At 43.0% G+C, this 25,088-nt stretch overlaps 1 protein-coding gene across 1 annotated transcript in view; it reads right to left on the bottom strand.

The window, feature by feature from the left end:
* LOC141110080 (alcohol dehydrogenase 1-like) overlaps nt 1-25,088 on the bottom strand; it is a 99,767-nt gene that overhangs the window by 42,523 nt on the left and 32,156 nt on the right. Inside the window, exons 4-6 of the mRNA XM_073601306.1 lie at nt 17,678-17,765; nt 12,317-12,536; nt 9,329-9,589 (exon numbers count right to left, since the gene is read on the bottom strand). Of these exons, the coding sequence (XP_073457407.1) occupies nt 9,329-9,589; nt 12,317-12,536; nt 17,678-17,765 (569 nt within the window). The remainder of the gene's footprint in view (nt 1-9,328; nt 9,590-12,316; nt 12,537-17,677; nt 17,766-25,088) is intronic.

Genomic DNA, 25,088 nt, shown 5'->3' on the forward strand with positions numbered 1-25,088 from the left:
TGCGTTGCATAAACCAAGCTTTCCTTTATTTTGCATGGAGAGAAAACACAGCTGGGAACAAATAATTTCCATACCAATTTATCTTTCACCATTTCACTCACTTGCCGGGATACCAAACTTGATATTATCTCTAAAGCATACAGTATTTGTTATTTTTGGACACTGACATTGCCTAATATTGAGCCTAGGTTCACACTGATGCATGAAAAACACTGCATGTGATCCGCACAGGAATCGCACCGCATTCCTGTGCACATTACATGCGATGTCTGTGTGCTGCGATTTCAGCCATACATTTTTTATGGCTGAAATCACACAACATCCTCACTAAAATGGTGCAGGACCCTCCCCTACCAATATGATGCGATTCTGGCAATCACACTGCGTTTTGCAATCTGTTTCGGGGTGTTGTTAAGATAACATTGACACCTGCAGCAAGTGTAAGTATAGCAGGTTAAAAGTATAAAAAGGGCTAAAAGGGCCAAGTTTAATAATACTGTAAATTATGTTAACACATAAGAAATGATGAGGCTACATTACAAAACAAAGGAAATAATATATTTTCAGGACTTTAATATATTCACACCACTAGATCAAAATTGTGATTTAACTACTTGCTTTAAAGTGATTGAAAACGATCGCTTTGTAAGATAACCCACTCGGTGTAAAATAGAAATGAAAGGCAAAACAATTTTTCTATAGCTATAAAAAAACATTATTAATACCTTTTTTCCCTTTTTTATAAGTGATCACATTCCCTCTGTTCTCAGCTGCATAAGAGCTGGAGGAGAAGCAGCAGCACACTGAGCTTCCAAGTGAATGGCTGTGCAGTAGGGGCGTGTCAGAACAAGTCTGATCATTGGAGGAGAGTATACGAGTTGCCAGCATAGCTAAGGAACTGGCCACGATGTGCTCTCCTGCTTAGTGTGGTCAGTTTTTAAGAGGAAAGCAAGGGGACTAGCAGGAACAACAGGGATTTCACATAAAAGAAGCAATACAAAAGAGAACAGGATACTTTCTCATATAAGTACATGGTACAGCAGGCATATATCAAGAATATGAAGTGTTGGGGTAACAACCACTTTAAGAGATAATTGTAAAAACAATCTGCTTAAAGGTATTGTACACTTTCAAATGTTTTCATTGTTTTAACTAGGTATTGGTGCTTTTATCCCTGTGTTGTTTGGTTGCCTTACGTTGTAAAAATGGGCTCACATGTTGTGAGTGCAGTTTATAGTGTCATGGCTAATCAATTCCCTGATGTCCATGAATTCATTCACCTAGCTTGTCCTTATCTGTGAAAGGCATTCAACCCATGCCTAGTCATTTCCTCTGTGTTGTATCACACATGGGGGAGTGCTAATGATATGAAACTGCATGGTGAGCTCTCTGTTAATTGCCCTGCCTGTTTGTTTCAGATCTAAAGTTTATTACACATGTTTAGTCTTTTTTTTTGTTCAACCCAGTGGGCTAAACAAAACAAAAAAAAACGGAGAGGTCACCATACTAATTCCCCTATACACACGGTCGGACATTGATCGGACATTCCGACAACAAAATCCTAGGATTTTTTTCAGACGGATGTTGGCTCAAACTTACCTTGCATAAACATGGTCACACAAAGTTGTCGGAAAATCCGATCATTCTGAACGCGGTGACGTAAAACACGTACGTCGGGACTATAAACGGGGCAGTAGCCAATAGCTTTCATCTCTTTATTTATTCTGAGCATGCGTGGCACTTTGTGCGTCGGATTTGTGTACACACGATCAGAAATTCCGACAACGGATTTTGTTGTCGGAAAATTTTATAGCCTGCTCTCAAACTTTGTGTGTCGGAAAATCCGATGGAAAATGTGTGATGGAGCCCATACACGGTCGGAATTTCCCACAACAAGGTCCTATCACACATTTTCCATCGGAAAATCCGACCGTGTGTACGGGGCATAACTGTGCGATCTCAGTACAGCGATCTCCCCCGTTGAGCTATTGTGTTCTGAGACTGCTCAGCGTTCACGGCCATTGACTACCAATGCCGATTGTTTGCTTGTCCCTTCAACAAAAGCCAGTCATTGAATGGACAAGCAACTGTCTGACAGCCAAATGTACACACCGTCCAAATCCTGCGTCCAGTTCCTGCTTAACCCTCCAATATTTGAATCATGCGTTCCTTCCCAGCATAATTCATAGCTCCTGATTGTCTCTCATTTGGGACAAAAGCCCTCTGTCCCCATGCAGCCTTGGTTGTCCCTCTTTGTGGTCTGAAGTGTACATCTCTATATACAATGTACTATTTTCCAAAAGTATTGTGCTGCAGTAAACTTTTATCCAACCTCTATATCACTGCATTTATTATTTTGAAAAGCCAATATAAAAAAATGAGGTGAAAAGAGCACTATTGTTTTAGCCAATAATTTGCAACATATTAGATCTTTGTGGTCTGTGTAACTGGGGCAGCAGCAGAGACATGTCCTTTGCCTTCATAGAGTGTGTGCCCCTTTTCATCACAAAGTTTATACTTTAATTTTTACCTGGTTTTCCTGTAACACACTTCCTGTCCTAGGGTGACAATGCTCATACACAATAATGCATCTACGGAGGAGCATTGTCGCCCTAGGACAGTAAGGGTGTTAGGACTACAGAACACCATTTCCTTAGCTCTATTGCATACAGGGAAGTGTTTTGTAATTCACAGACTGAGAATTGGCAGGGGTGGTAACATTGCTTGGAACTTCAGAGTAGCAAAAGCAGTATGTCGTCAGTTTAAGAAAGAAGTTACAAGGTCAGGCATATCAACAGTTTTTTTTTGTTCATCAGTTTAATGGCTTTTTTTTAATGGCTTTTTGTATCAGATTAATTGAGCAGAAATATGGAGCATTGTTAAAAAGAGACATTATACTTCCGGTTCCGGCGCCACATGAGGAGGAGGTAAGCGGCTCCAGCTCCCGCACAGCTCCTCACAAAACCGGCATATAAGCCAGCCACAGCACCGGGGAAACCCCCATCGCCCCCGCTTCATCCCAGGCAGGCATGGATCGCTTTGTGGAGCGATCATACGCTCGGGCGCTGTCCTCGCCCCCCTCCACAGCTCCGCCGGCGGGAGACACAGCGGCCGAATCAGCCAAGATGGCGACCGTTCCGGACTTAACAGAGCGGCCTCAGCAGCAGCCACAGCCTCTCCCTGCCCCAGCTGTGACAGAATCCGACCCCGCATCCCCTGCCAACATTGCCCAGGCGGTAGTTCAACTTCTGGGGCCATCCCTTACAGCCACTGTGGACGCAGCGGTACACAGGGGGCTTGAACAGCTACACATAGAACTCCAGGCCCAGGCCCAGCGCATCTCCCAGACGGAGGAAAGAATTTCAATATTAGAAGATGACTGCACTGCCTCATCTGCAGCACTTGCACGCATAAATGCTTCCCACAGAGACATATGGGACAAATTGGACGATTTGGAAAATCGCTCAAGAAGAAATAATCTGCGCATCATTGGTCTGCCAGAGTCGATCCCAGCTTCCCACCTTACAAACATTTGTGCAAAAACCATCCCAGAACAACTTGGCCTCCGCATACCGTGTACGGTGGAACGAGCACACCGCATGGGTCAATACTCTGACACACGTGCTAAACCCCGGCATGTGATAGTGAAATACTTAAACTACGCCGACAAAAACGCCATAATGCAAAAATTCCGTCGCACACGCTCCCTGGTGGTGGATGGCGCGAAACTGCTACTCTTCGCGGACTATTCCATAGAGGTAATGAAACAACGCAAGGCATTCTCCTCGGTATGCTCCACTCTGCACCACAATCAGATCCGATTCTCCCTAGCCTATCCAGCTGTCCTCCGCGTTCAAACATCTGAAGGGGAGCAACTCACCTTCTATACACCAGAAGAGGCGGAGACCTACCTAACTAACAGAAGCTCCGAAATGGAACACAGTGCCGCAGCAGAGGGGTCACCATCGTCATCTTCACAACATACCTATGGACCCCCCAAACACCCCCGAAGCCCAACCAAGCCTCCATATAAGCGCAGCCGCTTCACCACCCAGGAAGACCGTTCTGGGAATCGTTGAAGGAACTAATGGTGGACTCCACATCACCACCCTTTTGACATCGTCACCTTAGGACGGGAAGTATTAACCCATCTTTTATATTTTTTTTTTCCTATAAAAATCTTTATCATTAAGATGAAGACGTTTTTTTTTTTTTTTTTTTCTCTTCTTTCTCTCTGAGGGGTTTTATAAACTCCCGTACATGCTCCTTACAGAGCACTACCCCATCCAGCCTGTGGCGAAAGTTACACAGTTAAGAATTATAACGTTATAATGTTATAGTCATGTTAATCAATGACTGCCATAACCCCCCATTACCCGGGAAACCTTCCCTTACAAAGACACTTGAAATGTTATGTTTGTATGTATTTTCTAATTTTCGGCTACTCAAGCCTAATTTTAAGAGGAGAGCTCTCCCCTATGTTCAGTATACCTCGCCATTGATTACTTTATGCCTGCACTACCTCCTCAGGAGACCCCCCCCCGGACCACCCCCCCTTCCTATCCTACTCCCCCCCCCCCTCCCTATTCCCCCCTCCTCTCCCTCACCCTCCCTATCCCCACCCCCCGTTGCTACCGCCCTGCCCCTAGCTGAGGAGCTGGCAATCAATGGGAGCTACGCTGGTTAGATAGGTGAGACCTCATGTGGAAAAAAGAGAAGTCCACAACTCGAGATTTGTATTTTCTTACACGATATACTGCCTTACTAATGTTTACATATTATTGTTGCTTAGAGAAGTTTAAGTTCATGTTTGCCAACCTAATTCCTATATCTTCAGGGGTTCCGAGGCGCTTTGGCGACTCCCAGGTGGTAGATAATACATCTACTCAGGGGCTTCTATACAAGCCCCTAAACCAAAACACTTTCAAATGCCAACTATGTCACAGTCTACACCAGGGAGTCACCTAAAGTTTGTCTCATGGAATGTTAAGGGGCTACGTTCCCCCAACAAACGTATGTCCATTCTCAGACACCTGCGGCGTCTCCGGGCAGATGTGGCTCTACTTCAGGAGACGCATCTGGCTGCAGACGATTTGCAACGGCTACGTAAATTGTGGGTGGGCTCTGTATATGGCTCACCAGCAGTGGGGCGTAAAGCAGGGGTTGCTATCCTCCTGCATAAAAATCTACAACACAGAGTCAGAGATATCAAGGTTGACTCAGAGGGAAGAAAAATGACTCTACATCTGACTATAGATGACAAATACATAGCACTTACTAACATTTATGCTCCCAACTCTCCTGACACCTCCTTCTTCCAGGACTTAGTGAAATGGGTGCTGACCACACCAGAGACGCTACACCTATTGGGCGGGGACTTTAACTCAGTCATGTCCCCCCTGACTGATCGTTCGGGCCCCCCTACACACAGAACACAAACCCGTACTTCCCCATCATGTACAACCACCCTATTGGCACAAACCATTGCCTCCATACAATTTGAGGATGTATGGCGCCTAATGCACCCAACGGAACGGGAATACTCCTTTTTCTCGCCCCCGCACAACACGTTTTCACGTATAGACTATTTTTTTGCCTCCCCATCCCTGAGCTCCATAATCAGTGCACCAGACATACAAGACGCAGTGATCTCAGATCACAGCCCAATCGTGATTCATCTCACCCAAACAGCTCGCTCATCTCCCTCCCCTACTTGGCGTTTCCCCTCCTATTTAAGTGACAATGAAGACTTTAAACATACATTATACTGCGCCTGGGAGGAATACATCTCCACTAATGGAGCACACATTACGAACCCTAACCTGTTCTGGGAAGCAGGCAAGGCCTTCTTAAGAGGTAAAATAATTTCGTACACAGCCCAGTTTAAAAAGAAAGCCAAGCAACAGTATAGTAAATCAAGCGAAGCCCTACGACAGGCTCATGAGCAGCTCACGTCAAATCACACCATAGAAAACATACAAAAATGGAGACAGGCCAAAAGCACTTTTGACCTGTGGGCAGAACAACATGAAGCGGCCAAAACATCTTACTCCCAATTACATTTTCATAAATTTGGAAACAAGGCTGGTAGGCTGCTGGCCAAGATGTGCTCAGGCCCCAGACATCCCACCCGTATCTCAGCTCTTAGAGCTAAGACAGGGTCTTTGACCACCTCCCCAGCTGAAATAAGCAACCTACTCGTGGAATACTATACCAATCTATACAAAGCCGACCCGACTGACTTACCTACCACTGAATTACTACTCGACAAAATTTGCTTACCCAAACTCCACCACACACAATTAGAGACGATTAATGCCCCCATCACCGTCGATGATATTCGGTTCACGATCAAAAACATGGCCTCGGCCAAAGCCCCGGGACCCGACGGTTATACCGCTGAATTCTATAAAATGACTAAAGAATTCATCCCTGATACTTTAAAACATGTCTACGCAGCTATGTGGGACAGAGGGCCCTATCTTCCTACGGGAACACAGGCTCACATCAAATTAATCTCTAAAAAAGGGAAAGACCCCCTATTACCGGGCTCATACCGACCAATTTCATTAATAAACGTTGATGTCAAAATCTTGTCCAAAATAATTGCGTCACGGCTAGCTCCCTTACTTCCATCTCTATTGCACCCAGCTCAATCTGGCTTTGTCTCGGGCAGATCGGCCACCCTAAACATCCGTAAGGTTTTAATGGCTCTAGAATACGCCAAAACTCACCCCAACCAAGACATTGCCATCATGTCATTAGAAGCGGAAAAGGCCTTCGATAACATCAGTTTCTCCTGGCTCTTTAGAGTGATGACACAATTTGGATTCTCAGGACCGATTATGAGATTCTTGCTTCAAATGTATGCATCCCCCACCGCACGTCTAGTCACCCCTGATTTCATTTCGGACACGATTCCATTAACAAAAGGAACGAGACAGGGATGCCCCCTGTCTCCACTCCTGTTCAATCTAGCAATCGAACCCCTGTCCAGAATACTAAATTCGGCTGATGGAATCAGTGGCATCACTCTAGAAAACCACACTCTTCGTTCGGCGCTATTCGCGGACGACATACTGCTATTTTCCACCGACCCTATCACAGACTTTGACAGACTCAAACGACTTTTTTCAGACTTTAGACTCTGCTCGGGATTCAGAATCAATTTTGACAAAAGTGAGATCCTACCATTACACCCCCATCTCTCCAGTAAATGGAAACACCTATCCCCCTTGACCATAGCCAACCAACACATTACATACCTGGGCATTAAAATAGGACGTGAGCCATCCTCCTTATATTCTTTGAACTACCCCCCTTTGATAACCAAAATTGTAAAGGAGTTGGAGGCTTGGGGATCCCTACCTCTCTCGCTCTTTGGGAGATGCCATTTATTCAAAATGGTGTCCTTTGCGCGCCTGCTCTACCCAATGCAGACCATACCTCTCCTAATTAAACATTCAGACGTCCAAAAAATCCAGAGGGCCCTAACTACTTTTATATGGTCTCACAAAAAACCACGCATAGCACTACAGAAATTATGTCTCCCGAAGGGCGAGGGTGGGGCGGGACTGCCCAATATGCGTTTTTACAACCTGGCATGTTTACTTAGACAGGGCCTAGACTGGCTAACCGGAGGTTCTAGATACTCTAACCTATACTTGGAGGAGGCTATGGTACACCCATATACCCTCTCAGCCATCCTTCATTCTAATCCCAATACACTACCCCCCCACCTCAAAACAAGTGTAATAATTAAAGATACGGTTATTGCATGGAGAGAAGTCAGAAAATTACTTAAAGTTCCATCCAGCATTTCCAAATACCTCAAAATACAAGGCAATCCTATGTTCCTTCCATCTCTCATTCATAAAGCTTTTGGCCAATGGAAACTTAAAGGCCTCACAGATGTCTCCTCCTGCTACCTCAACAAGCCAGGCAAATTCAAACCATTTCATACCCTAATGCGGGAATATTCCCTACCACCAACACATGCTTTCTTTTATCACCAACTCATCAATTACCTCAAATCACGTTCTGGTCCTCATACCAACCCACTTGAAACATCCTGCATTGATACTCTCATCAAAAGCAATAACTACTCCATCTCCAATATTTACTCCTATCTTATACAACATCAAACAAGGAAGTATGCCCTCAAACCCTTTCAAAAGTGGACACACGTCTTGGGTGACGAATCTCTGCCAGAAAAAATCCTTGAGGGATACAAGACAATCCGCAACCTTACTTCTTCTGAATCTTGGAGGGAAACGCAATTCAAGATCATTCACAGAGCTTATTTCCCCTTCCGCTACAACAAGGTAGACCCCACCCAAGCTCAATGTCCCTGGTGCAACATGCCCCGACCCACGTTACTACATAGACTCTGGGACTGCAACAAGATCGATGCTTACTGGACTAAGGTGATCAACTATATCAACGAGGTCCACAAACTTCAGTGCACAAAGGACCGCCTGCTATGCCTGTTCAGCATACCCCCTTCACCCTCATCACCAACGAGGGTCTCACAAAATATTCCACACTGGGCTCACCTGTGTCTTCTAGTGGCCCGCAGGACTATCATGTCTCACTGGATATCAGCTACTCCTCCTTCCCTAACAACGTTCAAAACAGCTTTAACATCACTTTTTAATCTAGAAAGGCTGGACACCATCACCCTTAATTTCCGATCAACTTCCCGTTTCTTCAAAAGATGGAGGAAATACATTGAAGCTACATTCGATCCGCAGGCTATGGTCGAAATAATGAATCCATTTCGATACTCGAAATGGTACTTAACAAATGATGTCACCAATTCCCTAGGTCGACTCAAAATACCTCCCACCCCAGATTCTTTTATTTTTAACCCACCGTAGGTTATCCATAAATTTATGGTACCCCTTGACATCCACCCTCTTGAGTTTAGTCAGACGCTGCCTCCACTCCTGAAGGTACTTAGATGTTAAGATTTTGTGTCTCGAGAAAAATTCTACCCGTAATGTTGAAGGGATGGCAAACATGAACCCCCCCATCTCCCCTTTCCCTTAATTTTTCTTTTTTTTTCCTATTGTTATTGTTATTGTTATTTTTATGTTATTTTTGTCTCTCTGCTACTTCTCATCTGGTCCAATTGATATGACAAGAGTTTACTTCTACTACCATGGGAAGTTATGCTACTTATAGAATGTACGTTTATTACTCTGTGACTTTTGTAACACTAAGTCCTGTACTTATATATGTCATAAAACCCAATAAATATTTTTCAAAAAAAAAAAAAAGAGACATTATTAGGATCAATATTTAAGTAGCTAAATTAGGTACCCACCATGATATCAGGTCTTCCAATGCACTCAAAAGAGTAGTTGGCTCCACCATCTGTCATCTTTAGTAACACCTCATGGATAGGAGCTTCCAATTCTTTTGGATTGAGGCATTCAGTAACTCCCAACTCTTTGGCTTTTGCAAACTTATCACTATTTACATCAACTCCAATGATTTTGGCAGCTCCAGCAACCTTACATCCAATTACTACAGAGAGGCCAATGCCACCTAACCCAAACACAACACAGGTTGACCCAGGAGTTACCTGCAACAGAAAAAGAAACAATAACATGTATGTATAGTCAAACCTTTTTATTTTGTGTACTAAAGGGTTAAAACCCATGCCGGTTTATTTTTAACATCCGAATAAGATTTCCCTTAGCTTCCTATTCCAGAGATGCAACAGGAAGTAAATATCCCAAAGTGAGGCGAATTCCCCTCTCCAAAGGCTTTCATGGAACATGTGTTCCAATTGGAAAATTTATACTTACTTCTTTGTCTAGGGACAAATCTAAAATGTTGAATTTTCCCCTCACTTTTATTCTTGGTGACCATGGTCATAGAACAAACAGAGGAATACATTTCCCCAACAGGGACACAGACAGAAAAAGGAAAACTTGACAGGGGGTCTATCCAAAACAAAAAAAGTTTTGCCTAGAGGTATACTTTAATCTCAACGTGCGCATTAGCCAGTTACATTGTCAATGTTAGATGAGGAACCTGGGTCCAAGAGGCTTCAATGTGATCATGTAAGGAAATGTTAAATGTCAATACATTACACTAGGTCAGGAAGCACATATCTAATCACTAGTATATCAACTGAATGTGACTGACTACAAACTGTATTCACGTCTCTCTTAACTACATGCAAGTGCTTCTCATACACTTCTTACAATGCAATCTACTTTTTTTTTCCAGTAAATGCTTGGAACCACTGTAGTGGGTGCATGCATTTTAGGAACTATGGCTACTGAGCAAAGGTAATCTAAACTCTTCTGCTGCCTGACACAAACATCTAAATAACCCACCACCGATAACAACATAAAAAAAGCCTTGTCTAAAACAAGAATTTAATTCACAAGCACACAAAATATTTTGTATACTGTATGCCAGCCCTGAATATCAAAGACATAGTAAAAACCTAAGGTTGACATATACACCGAACTCCCCAAACTCTTCCAATTGCTGCCCCCCTTTTTTCCGCCTCCCACCCCTGATTATTCTGTTCCCCCCTAACCAACTCTTTCATTGCTCATCTGTGCACCCCTTATCCAGTGTTCTTTTCTGTACCTTCTGCACCTCTGCATCATTGCTCACCTCTGAAACCCCTCTTTTACCACTCTAGCCTGCACCCAATGTCAACCATTCTCTTCTGTACCCCTTGCACCACTGCTACACCCTCTCTGCAGCACTTACATCTGCACTCCCTGCAGTAACTTCACCCCTCATTCAATGCTATCTCCCATACCCCCTGCAGTACTTTCACCTATCTTTCATTAATTAACTCTGCATCCCCCTGCACTTCTCTTCAAGCATTCACCTCTGTATCCCCATGCAGTGCCTACACCCTTTTTCAACTGGTTACTCCAGCATTTCTCACTCGCTCTGTTACAGATTTTCTGGAACCAGGGTTAATTTCAGCACTTGACCCAGAACAACAAGGAAAGAAACATAGTGGGCAACAGCAGACTAGGCATTCTGAGCTGGGTACCAGCCGCTAGCAACACCCATGATCTTGGATCCTAAATGTCCCCCTTTAGTGTACCAACAAGGTGATTCCTAAGGTCAGGTTAAGAAGAGTTATGCCCTGTACACACGGTCGGACATTGATCGGACATTCCGACAACAAAATCCATGGATTTTTTCCAACGGATGTTGGCTCAAACTTGTCTTGCATACACACGGTCACACAAAGTTGTCGGAAAATCCCATCGTTCTGAACGTGGTGAAACACGTACGTCGGGACTATAAACGGGGCAGTAGCCAATAGCTTTTGTCTCTTAATTTATTCTGAGCATAAGTGGCACTTTGTGCATCAGATTTGTGTACACACAAACGTAATTTCCGACAACGGATTTTGTTGTTGGAAAATTTTATAGCCTGCTCTCAAACTTTGTGTGTCGGAAATTCCAATGGAAAATGTGTGATGGAGCCCACACACGGTCGGAATTTCCGACAACAAGGTCCTTGGAAAATCCGACCGTGTGTACAGGGCATTAGAGTGGGTAAACTTTACTGATCTGAAAGTCCCTTTCTTCCTCCCCTCCCCTGTTATAAATGTTTTGGAGTTGCTTTTGGGTATTGATGAGCTCCAGTGAGCTGATAGATGCTAGGTTAGCTGGCCTCTCTGATTGCATGCCCCCCTTATCAATTGTGGTAAGGTGAACCAAATACTACAACTGGGTCTTTTTTGGTAAGGTAATGCACCATGCACCACAAGTATTGATACTAATTGTTCAATTTCGTACATTTCAATATTGTACTGTTTTCAGCCACATGTAAATCATATGTGTGGATAAATAAAACTATGTGGGATACTGTTGCTGAAATTTTTGTTTGAAAATGCTAGTTGCATTGCCATTCTGATTCAGTGGCTTTGGAACTTTGAGCCATTGACATGAAATAAGCGTGTAGAAATGTTGTTATGAATTCAGGCAGATTTCATTTTCCGCAAGCTTGTTCCATGTCACTAACGCCATAAAATATAGAAAAAGAAAAGAAAAGATAGCCAAGCTGTTTGCACTTACAGAAAAGGTCAATAGGTGAACAAGTAGGTAGATATGCCTACATATTTGTCTCAGCATTAATAATAGTGTTATAGAAGTTACTTTATCACTTCCAAGCCAGAATTTTATAGGACTGCATATTTCTTTAGCCAAGCGATAAACTGTCAAGTGCAGATATACAAAATGTCTATATAACACAAAACTATGCATGTATCAAATCTAAAATGTATATAAAATGTCTGTTTGAAACAAGAATGGTCACTTGCCTTAGCCACATTAACAGCTGAGCCATAGCCAGTGGAAAACCCACATCCAATTACACAAGCTTTATCCAGTTGTACATCATCATTTATCTTAACCACACACATTTCCTCCACCACGGTGTATTCTGTAAAGGTGCTGGTGCTGAGAAAATTATGAACCACTTGGCCCTTACAGGTAAATCTGCTGGTGTTGTCAGACATTAGACCACTCTGTTTTACAAAGCTATAAAAAAAAATGTTATACAATTACTTTTACATGTGAATTAAAAAAGGCAAATATGATCACAAATTTAGTAAACATTCAAAATATAGAGTGACCATTAATGACCAGTTAAACAGCGAAATACAGTAAGTAAGAGCTGATTTATAACTGATCTCTGTCATCTGTCCATTATACTACATTAGGTTACACACACCATGGCACACATTTTATGGCCTATTCATAAAATGTAGGCCATGGTGTGAAGCCTGTGGAGCCCCAGTCAGCCCCTGATGGTTTAGTAGTCCCAAAGGCCATACCGCTGCTTCATAAATTAAACCTAAGTGTAAAAAAAAAAAAACTGTCTGCAACATGATAAATAGGTGTAAATCACAAAAGTGGATATACAACTTTAAATGTTTTTGGCAATAATATATACTGTATTTAGCTGTTTGTCTGAGGTTCAGCTTTGTACCCTCAAAACAAATCAACAACTTTCAGTCCACAAAATGCATTTATGTTTCTTTGAACCGCTCATATAATAGGTATCATTTAGATATTCAGTTCGTGGAGATCATATAGCATGACATGACAGGATGCAGTGATGGACAAAGTCATCAATGGGTCACAACTGTGATTTTTGTCCCCCTCATTCAAATAGATAGATAGATAGATAGATAGATAGATAGATAGATAGATAGATAGATAGATAGATAGATAGATAGATAGATAGATAGATAGATAGATAGATAGATAGCCTTGAAAAAGTATTCATACCCCTTAAAAATTTACATATTTTGTCATGTAACAACCAAAAACATAAATGTATTTTATTGGGATTTGATGTGATAGACCAACACAAAGTGGCACATAATTGTAAAGTGGAAGGAAAATGATAAATGGTTTTCAAAAATGTTTACAAATAAATATATGAAAAGTGTGGCATGCATTTGTAATCAGACCCCTTTACTCTGATGCCACTAACTAAAATCTAGTGGAACCAAATGCCTCCAGAAGTCTCCTAATTAGTAAATAGAGTCCACCTGCGTGTAATTTAATCTCAGTATAAATACAGCTGTTCTACGAAGCCCTCAGAGGTTTGTTAGAGAACCTTAGTGAACCAACAGCATCACTAAGGACAATGAACAGGCCAGACAGGTCAGGGATAAAGTTGTGGAGAATTTTAAAGCAGGGTTAAGAAAAAATATCCCAAGCTTTGAACATCTCACGGAGCACTGTTTAATCCATCATCCAAAAATGGAAAGAATATGACACAACTGCAAACCTATCAAGACATGGCCGTCCACCTAAAGTGACAGGCCAGGCAAGGAGAGCATTCATCAGAGAAGCAGCCAAGATGCCCATGATACCTCTGGAGGAGCTGCAGAGATCCACAGCTCTGATGGGAGAATCTGTCCACAGGAGAACTATTAGTCCTACACTTCACAAATCTGGCCTTTATGGAAGAATCACAAGAAGAAAGCCATTGTTAAAAGAAAGCCATAAGAAGTCATGTTTGCAGTTTGCGAGAAGCCATGTGGGGGACACAGCAAACATGTGGAAGAAGGTGCTCTGGTCAGATGAGTCCAAAATTGAACTTTTTGGTCTAAAAGCAAAACTCTATGTGTGGAGGAAAACTAACACTGCACATCACCCTGAACACACCATCCACACCATCCCCACTGTGAAACATGATGGTGGCAGCATCATGTTGTGAGGATGCTTTTCTTTAGCAGGGACAGGGAAGCTGGTCAGAGTTGATGGGAGTCTGCAAAAGACTTGAGACTGGGGTGGAGGTTCACCTTTCAGCAGGACAATGACCCTAAACATACAGCCAGAGCTACAATGGAATGTTTTACATCAAAGCATATTCATGTGTTAGAATGGCCCAGTCAAAGTCCAGACCTAAATCCAATTGAGAATATGTGGCAAGACTTGAAAATTGCTGTTCACAGACACTCTCCATCCAATCTGACAGAGCTTGAGCTATGTTGCAAAGAAGAATGGCCAAACATTTCACTCTCTAGATGTGCAAAGCTGTTAGAGACATCCCCAAAAAAGACTTGCAGCTGTAATTGCAGTGAAAGGTGGCTGAATACAAATGCACGCCACACTTTTCAGATATTTATTTGTAAAAAACTTTGAAAACCATTTATCATTTTCCTTCCACTTTGTGTTGGTCTATCACATAAAATCCCAATAAAACACATTTACATTTTTTGTTGTAACATGACAAAATGTGGAAAATTTCAATGGGTATAAATACTTTTTCAAGACACTGTAGATAGATAGTAGCTTTTGCATGTCCTAAATGTTTCATGGTCTATAATATGTAAAGTATCTCAGACAACAAACACTGCTTTTGCTTCCAGTCCTAATTGTACCAAAAGGAAATAGGAGAAGCATTTTGCATGTCTCAGTGCTAGTCTGGCATGGAGTAAAAGAGGTACTTTCTGCCTGATACCACTTGATTATCACAAGCCAGGCATGATTAGAACATCAAAAAGGTTCACCTGCCCTAAAAATGAGCAGTGTCAGGGACTATTGAACTCAGGAGGAGATCTCATGCATGCGCAGTAGTAGCAGTACAGCGGCTGGGGTTTCACCACTATATTAACCACTTAGTTAACTTTGAAAACATATCCATTAAAAAAAGATCTTGTGCTAACAGACACAATCTGGGAGGGTCACTAACAGACACTGACTGCCCCTCACCCTCCTGAACCATACCAGGCTACATGCCCTCAAAGTCCAATTGGTTACTATGCACACCTGCACCACATTCTGTGCGCACCAGTTTTAGTATATCTCCCTCCCTAGCAAACAGGGTACCTGTCCCTATCCTGTCCACTCGCAGAATGTGTAGCATACCTTGGCTGGGTTCCCTTTTTTAAAAGGGTTGCCCAACCTAAGATGGCCACCAAAGGTCACTGGAGATAACAGTGTCCAATCAGACAGCTACTCTCTCTGTGAAGACTATGGAGCCCACAGAGGAACAATGTTCCTCTCGGCCTCCGCTCTATCCATACAGTGGCAAGATGCTGCTGGATGGAGTAAAAACTGCCTACAACCTCTCTTGCTCCTAATTTTTACTGCACATGCTTCGGGATCCTTTCAGACGTGCAAGAGTCAAGCTCACCACCTTCTTTCTTTAAAAACTCTGCCCCCAACGACCACTCTGAGATGTGTCCACTCACCTACCCTGCTCTCTCCATTCTTCTCTGCCCCTTCAGTCCCTTTACTCTTAACACTATTCCACCCCCACACCTCTGCCACCCCCCCTCCTGCTTTCGCCACTTTGCCAGCCTATCCACCTTGGACATAGGAGGAGGCCCCGGAGAGGGATCCTTGGGCCCTCTTAAATGTCCACCTCCACTCTCCCTACACTGCACCCCTTCTCTCACACCACTCTGTCCTACAGAGAACCATTTCTTCTAGTTCCTTGCCATTCTGCCGCACCCCCTCACCCTTAACATATTTTTCTGACCACCCACCACTGCCCTCATCATTCCTCCCCCCGACTTAACCTCTCATACCCCCGTCCACTCATACCCCCTGTGCTGGTAGCTTTGATACCAATGTGTGTTCTGTTTTTGATTGTTTCCTGTGTCTGGATTGGGGAATTGTGGGTTCTTTTGATCATTTTACTGCATGCCAGTTAAACATGTGCACTGCCAAAAAAATTTGTTAATTTTCATTTTCGTTTAATTGGTTTTTTGTTTTTCATTTTTTGGGTCATTTGTTATGATTGAAGTTCGTTATTTCGAATCAATTAGTAAATTCAGAAAAATTCGAATTTGTTATGTTCCATTCGTTTAGATGCGGTATTCATTATTTTGATATTTCGGAAAAATTCAAAATTTCGAAAATCCAAAATTCGACAATCCGAACAAAAATTCGAAAGAACGAAGATCCAAAAATTTGAAAATCCGAAATATTAACTAACTAACTAATAATTACTAACTATTAAATTATAGGTATTGGAATTTCCTTTCAAATCTGGTTGTTAGTGAACGTAACGAATACAAATTTATCCGAAGTTACGAATTATCCAAAATAATGAATGCCGCATCTAAATGAATGGAACGTAACAAATTAATAATAAAAAGTTTTTATTACTATTATTTATTATTATTAATTTGCTACGTTCAATTCGTTCAGATGCGGCATTCGTTATTTCGAATAATTTGTTACTTCGGATAAATTAATATTCGTTACATTCACTAACAGCCAAATTTGAAAGGAAATGCCAATAGCTATAATTTAATAGTTAATAATAGTTATTATTATTAGTTAGTTATTATTTCGGATTTTCACATTTTCAGGTTTTCGAATTATCGTTCTTTTGAATTTTCGGATTTTCATTCTAATTTTCAAATTTACTGAAAAATTTGTTAAAGGGGTTTTCGTTAATTCGAATATTTCAGAATTAACAAATTTGTCGGATTTTGACGAAAAACAAATTCGGAACTAAACGAATTGCACATGTCTAATGCCAGTCAATTTCTAAGGATAAGTGAGATCCAGCCTCCTGAGAGAAGTTTATTGCGTAATACTTTAAAATAAGTAGTAGTGTGCAGTAAAAAAAAAAACATAGTTTAAACACAGACGATTTTTCTTTATTATAAATACTCTGAACTGTTAGGCTCGATTCACACCTATGCATGTTGCTTTTGGGCCTTTTTGGAGGTTTTTTTTTCATGCTTGCCACGTTTTTGAGCAGCGTTTTTGCGGCGTTTTTGCCGCGATTTTGCCGCAATTTGAGTTTTGCGGTTTTTTTTTTACAGTTTTTTTTTACAGTCTAAAAAAAAAAAAAAACCGGCAAAAACGCATCAAAAACGCAGCAAAAACGGTGCAAAAACGGTGCACTTGCGTTTTTGATGCTTGTCCATTGAATTCTATTACATGCAAAACGCTGCATTTTGCATGAAAAAAGTCCCTGACCCTTTCCAAAAATGCAGAGAAACAAAAAAGCATTGATGTGAACATGTTCCATAGGAACCCATGTTAAAAAATTCCCATGCATTTCTGCAAAATGCAAAATGCATCAAAAAACGCGCTAGTGTGAATGGAGCCTTAAAAGAGGTTATCGGATTGATCAAACTGCAGTGTACATTTTTTATTGTCATATAAATGATTGCAAAAAAAAAAAATGACCAACTTACTCTGATTTGTGGCAAATATTACCATTTGGATCATGGCAGCCCCTGCATTCTCCACACTGAGGGATAATTAGTGGTATTACTTTGTCACCTAAAAAAATAATAGATGTAATTTTATGATTAATTTACAAAATCCCCAACAAAAAATATGGCTATCCCACGTTTAACATTTACTTTCTATCACAGTAAAAAAAATAAAAAAATCATTGGTTGCACTGTTTTCCAGCTCCAATTACCCTTCACCTGGTCCTTTATGCAGTATATGAGGTGCATCATATAGGAGCTCAAAAAAGAACAATGATACCTAACTTTACTTGTACAAAATGTAGTTCAGCAGGGAAGGGCTTACTAGGCAATGATAAAGTACAAAACCTGCATTTTTAGCTTTATTTAAAAAAAAAAACACACATATGTACATGTGCAACCGGCGCCACCATAAGGCAGCCCAGGCTGCCGCCTTAGGGAGCCAGCATGGGGGGGGAGACTCATACCTCTGGGACTAGCTGGGACCCTGCCTGCCAGTGACTGCAGGCTGAATCCTGCTGGAGCAGTGGCTTACCGGCAGGGGCGCTAGTGTGGGCACACCCGCCCCGCAGCTCACCGGGTGACTTTCACACTGACGCATAGCAGAACATACTGTAGCTGCAGCCTCTTCCTCGGCTCTGATGACTTCCTCTACATAGAGGAGGAGGGGGAAGAGCCGGGGGGGGGAAGACCCTGATTTACATCTGCGGCTCTGATCTGAGGTCTGTGATTAATAAACACTCTGAAACTTGGGGGGGGTGTATGCTGACGAAAAGGAGTACTTGACTTGCAGTGACCCCCCTGAAGCTGAAAAAAGTACTTGCAGCAATTTGGGGGGGGGGGGGGGGGGTAAAAGGATACTATATGTGCTAGGCAGGGGGCACTTTAGGAGGTGCTAGGATATTAAATCTGCCCCCCCAGCACAAGTCCTTTCTGCTCCCAAAGTGCCCTCTAACACTTACAGTATCCTCTTACCCACCCTCCAATCAAAGAGTTGCTTGCTGCTACACAGGGGACAATTATTGCATCTGGGCACCCCACTAGAGATGCAGGGCAATCACCCCAGGTGCTCACACTAGTGCCCCCTTGCCAGGCAAGTTAAGGGAGCCAGGTGGCAGAACTTTTTCCAGCACTGGGCTCCAGGACTCAGGGCCAGTTCACCCATTAAATCACACAGGAACACACTGCGTGTTCTTGTGCAATTCACATGCATTGCATACCATTTGAATGGGCTGAAATTGTGCTGGACTGCACCAAGAATGATAAGTCACACAGGAACCGAATCGCATGGTACTATACCAAATGAGCCAATGCAGGTAAACGCATTACATTTGCCACGTGTGTTTGTGGTGTCAATGAAGGTAACACTACCAATTCTGGATGGACCCTCTGCACACTTTTATACACTCTTTCCAGCAAACTATGCAATAAAAAACAGGGATTTTTAGTTCACATATATTGCAATACATGTTTAAGCTGTCAGTGACCAGACCTGAACCTAATTGCTCCCCCCCACCTTACGTCTCTATGCCCCAGGATGGCATTGTGTCCTCTGTAGAATTTGCAGTGGCAAGGCAGTGTAGGACTGGGCAGAAGAGGGATTACTTTGATGCAGTTGGTCAGCTTAAATGCGTATTGCAATATATATGAGTAGGGATGAGCCGAACACCCCCCCCGGTTCGTTTCGCAGCAGAACATGAGAACAGGCAAAAAATTTGTTCAAACACGCGAACACCGTTAAAGTCTATGGGACACGAACATGAATAATCAAAAGTGCTCATTTTAAAGGCTTATATGCAAGTTATTGTCATAAAAAGTGTTTGGGCAAAAAACACTCAAATGCTATGTAAATAGCTAGACAAGTATAACATTAACCAGAGGAGTCGGAGACATCTCAGCCCCACCCCTCCCATCCTCCCTGCCCTCTTCTTCTGGCCCTACCTCCCCCTTATCCACCCTTCCCTCCTCCCCCATCCTCATTCTCTCCCACGCCAGGCTGCATATAACCATCACAAGCTGGTAGATCACCCTCGCTACATACCAATTGAATACCCAACTTGTGAATTACATGTCAGAGACACATGAGAGCTTTCTTGAAGAAGAAAGAAAGACCCGCCATACTATTGCTGACACAAAAGTACTCCTTGACTTGAGTTCTTCCATGAAAATAAACCAACTCTCTACCTCATATAAAATATATGACGGTGAACAGAAAAAATGGCAAAAGAGTCTTAGGTATAGAGTTGATTACACCTCACGGTTACAGTTACATGTTGGGTTCACAACCCCCTAGCATCTATAATAGTATGTATGCGATCTTTAGGCCCGGCTAGGATATCTCTCAAGACATAAACTTATACTGTACTAGATTTCATAAGCTATGCTTACTGTTGTTTGTATCACAACTGCTGTAAAAACTTTATAATCTTCAATAAAATATTTGAAACAAAAAAAAAAAAGTGTTTGGGGACCTGGGTCCTGCCCCAGGGGACATGGATCAATGCAAAAAAAAGGATTTTTTTTTTTTAAAAAACTGACGTTTTTTTCGGGAGCAGTGATTTTAATAATGCTTAAAGTAATACAATAAAAGTGAAATATTCCTTTAAATTTCGTACCTGGGGGGTGTCTATAGTATTGAACTGATTGGTCTATTGTTCCCAAGGGCCCATGTGCAGCTCTTGCAAATCAATAAAAGTGGCGCTAAAGGCCAGTGTTTAAACTGCCAAGTGTGCAAAACAGCTCTATAGGCTAAAGTGATCTGGTGCTGTAAATACAGCCACGCCCCTACGGCATCTACCAGTAACAATCAGTGACGGACGGGACGTGGCTGCATACTTCCGCACACCGGCGGGAGAGTTCGAGGGCGACAGAGGAGCTGCCCCCTGGGCTTGCCTAACAGCAGGATATCTATACCAGGAGCGTGTCAGCGAAGTTGGGTGAGAACCTATCTAACGCTGTCCCTTGAGGTCCGCCGTGACCGTCATTTCCACAGTGGTGCTGGGCGTTTCACAGAGGAGGATTGTGTTTGGATTGCATTTGCAGTGTCAGTTTGGCTTTTATCAAGAAGTTTTCTTGTGAGTGTAATGATTGAAGGTTTTTAATCAAATAAATTTCACATGTTTTACGGTATCACACTATTTTGAGTTCTTTTATACATTGAGGTGACACTTCGATTTATCAAGGAATCTGGATCTTCCGCCTTCCATTGACCAACTATACTTATGCCTTATTGCCAAAACACGAGAGTGTGAGGCATATTGAGCTGGTGAGTGTTGAGTTCAAGGGGAGAGGAATCACTGTCACTGAGTGAATTGGTGGACTGTTTCCAGAGACTGCACATTTCCTGCACGGTGTCCTGTCTATGGATTTTTTATGGACTAAATCACTTATATTCTATTATTGATATCAGTGCACGATTTAATATTGCTGCGTGTATGGTTACTTTCAGAGGCACTGTCACGATTTCGTTTGCACATTTATGTAATAGTTTTGTATTGTTTATGTAGCATTTACAGCACCAGATCACTTTAGCCTATAGAGCTGTTTTGCACACTTGGCAGTTTAAACACTGGCCTTTAGCGCCACTTTTATTGATTTGCAAGAGCTGCACATGGGCCCTTGGGAACAATAGACCAATCAGTTCAGTTTTATTTTATTTTAAAGTGGCAGCTCAGCTTAATACGTTTTTTTATATTTGTTCTCTAGGGGGGTAACACCCCTACACCGGGCATTTGAGCGCAGTGGTGGAAACTCGAGGAGGGCGGCATATCTTGAGTTTTCTCATTTGTTACAGTGTCTATAGTATGCCTGTAAAGGGGCGCATGTTTCCCATGTTTAGAACGGTCCGAGAGCAAAATTACATTTCTAAAGGAAAAAAAGTAATTTATAAGTACTCGCGGCTATAATGAATTGTAGTTCCTGGCAATACACATAAAAGTCATTGAACGTCGGGCTCATCCCTATATATGAGCTAAATATCCCTGTTTTCCATTGCATGGTTTGCTGGGAAGGGTGTAGCAGTGTGTAGAGGGTCCATCCAGAATTTGTAGTGTTAATATGTGGTCACACCGCTTTAGTACCTGATACACATGTACAAGCTATTGGGATTTAAGCACAGGTATATCTTGTCTCTATTAAGTTAGCATTGACACCCACTGCAGATTGCAATTGCAGTGCGTTTTGAATGCAGTGCAAGAAATGCACACTGAACACGGGTTTTCCGTACTCACACTTGTGTGAACTGGCCTTTAGTCCAGATTTGCAGTATTTTGTTCTTCTCTAAGGAAGGTCCCACAGTTGGGAAGTATTGTTGATTAGTTTGTATAAGACAGGAGATGATTTGTGTTTGAGAGGGAGGTTTTGTACTGGGAAGGGGGATTTGGGTGGGAAGATTTATAACCAAACTGGGCAGCGGTCTTGTGCTGGCACGGGGGATTTGGGGGAAAGAGAATTTGTACTGGGAAGGATGGGGGGGGGGGTGATTCATCCCAGGATGGTGGAGGGGTTGAGTTGGAATGGAGGACTTGGGGGAGAGGATCTGTGCTAGAAGTGGGGAGAGGATTTTAGCTGGAATAGAGTATTTCGGGGGATTTGAAGCGGGAAAGAAGGTTTTGTGCTGGGATGGGGGATATGGATTTGTGCCAGAACTGGGAGGAAGATCTGTGCTAGAAGAAGAGGGATTTGTGGGGGGGGACTATGCTAAAGTGGGGGGGGGGGGGGGGGGGTTTTGCTGGAAGAAGAAATTTGGGGTATTTGTTGTGCTGGGAATGGAGAATTTGTGCTGGAAGGATTTGGAGAGGTGGAATTGGGTGGGGGAGGATTTGTACTGGAATTGGGGTTGTGCTGCGATGGAGGATATGGGGGGTGCCAGTTCAGCACAGCTCAAATTTTTAATGCTGTGTGAATTCCTTGTCGCTGCACCCAGGGCCGACCCAAGACATTGTGCTGCCTGGGCCCAAGAATGAAATGCTGCCCCCCCCAAAAAAAAATCACGCCCACCAAAAGGCCCCCACATTCATTATTTTATATAATGATAACTAAAATTAAATTTATCAGAAAATAAGATTAAAAATACCATAAATCTATTCCCTATTTTGTAGACGCTATAACTTTTACCCAAACCAATCAATATATGCTTGTTGCGTTTTTAACCAAAAATATGTAGCAGAATACATATTGGCCTAATCTGATGAAGACATTTTTTTATAGCCAATATCTGTAGGAGGGGTTTCCACCATCCCTGCTAAGTTTCGGTTTATACAGTATGTCTTATTTCCATCTGATGTGTATTATATGTGAAGTTACGTATCAGAGACCGGTATTGGCGTAATATTGAAGCCTGTTGAGATTTACATACATTAGAGGATTGCACCATTATTGTTATTGATCAGTAAGTTAGCGCTGCACTTTTCTATTTTTGTGGTGTGGGAACACATAATATGCTTAGCAGCAAGCCTTTTACTGACACTTTTTTTTTTTTACCTCCAGTAGTTTATTGTAAATAGTAGTGTGGTGATTACCTATAATGCCGCGTACACACGACCGGACTTTACGGCATACTTGGTCCAGCGGACCGGAGTCCATGGGACAATTCGATCGTGTGTGGGCTCAAGCGGACTTTTTTTCCCCAAAAGTTCTACGGACCTAGAAATGAAACATGTTTCAAATCTTTTTGACGGACTTGAGTCCGGTCGAAAAGTCTGCTTGTCTGTATGCTAGTCCGACGGACAAAGAACGTCGCTAGGGCAGCTATTGGCTACTGGCTATGAACTTCCTTGTTTTAGTCCGGTCGTAAGTCATCTTGTACGAATCCGTCGGACTGTGGTTGATCGTGTGTAGGCAAGTCAGTTCATTCAGAAAGTCCGTCGAAAAGTCCGCCGGACAAAGTCTGCCGTAAAGTCCGCTCGTGTGTACGCGGCATTATACTAAAGATCGGCATGTGGAATTAATAAACATCAACAGATTTTAGTTGTGCCCCACCAGGCCGGCCCCATTTACAATATGCCTGGCTGCTGAGTACATCGCCCCATCCCTGCATTCAGTGCACTGACTGGCAGCACTGACAGGCAACAATGATTGGCACTGATAGACACTAATAGAAAGCACTATTCCTGCATGTAATGCAGACGCTGGCGATGGTTGCTTGAACCGATCAGACCTTGGCACTGAGGACTGAAAAATTGTTTAAAGGCATTGGTCAGCCAGCCACCTTCTCCACCGCTCTTCCTCTGACTGAACAAAGCCTCAGCAACATGTTGCCCAGCACCAGGAAATTGTAACCTCCCAGGGTCTGGAAATGCATTGCACAAACCTTTCTTCAAGGCCTCCTGAAGATGTTATATCCTCTGCTTCCTCTGCGAAGGCAGGATGAGTTCTAAAACCTTACCCTTGTAATGTGGATCAAGAAGGGTTGCCAGCCAGAAGTGATCCCCCTCCTTGATAGCACAAATCCTAGGGTCCTTTCGCAGACTTTGCAGAATCAGGGAGGCCATGCAGCGTAAGTTTGCAGAGGCATTCGATTCTGAGTCCTCTGGGTCACTAAGGATTACATGATCCGTAACCACCTCCTCCCAGCCACGTACAACTCCTTGGGTTTCTGGGGACTGAAAACCATCCCTTGAAGACTGCTGCCGAGTGTTATCCTCCACGTTCATGCTGACACAATCCTCCTCCTCCTCCTCTTCCTGTGTGTTTGGCCCGCAGGAATGCTATCTGGATAAAGGAGACCTTAAGAGGTAAGGAAGTCCTCCTCTTCCTCCTGCTGTTCTGCCTCAAGTGCCCTTTCCATTATTCCATGAAGCGCTTGCTCCAACAGGAAGACCAGAGGGACAGTGTCACTGATGACTGCATTGTCGCTTCTCACCAACCTTGTGGCCTCCTCAAATGGTGACAGGACAGTGCATGCATTCTTGATCAGTAGCCACTGGCATGGCAAAAAGAAGCCAAGCTCTCTTGACCCTCTCCTGGTGCCATACTCGCACAGGTACTCATTGATGGCTCTATGCTGCATGTGCAGCTGCTGCAGCATTGCCAACATTGAGTTCCACCTGGTGGGCATGTCACAAATGAGGCGGTTGGTGGGCAGGTTGCATTCCCTTTGAATGTCAGCCAGCCGAGCACTGGCATTGTATGACCGGCGGAAATGACCACAGACTTTTCTGGCCTGCCTCAGGAGATCCTGTAAGCCTGGGTACTTGCTCAAGAACCGCTGCACCACCAAATTCAAGACGTGTGCCAAACATGGATCATGGGTCAAGTGTTCCTGTTGGAGGACGGAGAGAAGGTCGGTGCCATTGTCGCATACAACCATTCCTGGCTGAAGCTGAGGTGGTGTCAACCACCTCTGAGCCTGCCCCTGCCGAGCTGACAGAACTTCTGCCCCAGTGTGGCT

The sequence above is a fragment of the Aquarana catesbeiana genome, linkage group LG01 (assembly GCF_042186555.1).
Source record: "Aquarana catesbeiana isolate 2022-GZ linkage group LG01, ASM4218655v1, whole genome shotgun sequence".
In the NCBI taxonomy this organism is placed as follows: Eukaryota; Metazoa; Chordata; class Amphibia; order Anura; family Ranidae; genus Aquarana; species Aquarana catesbeiana.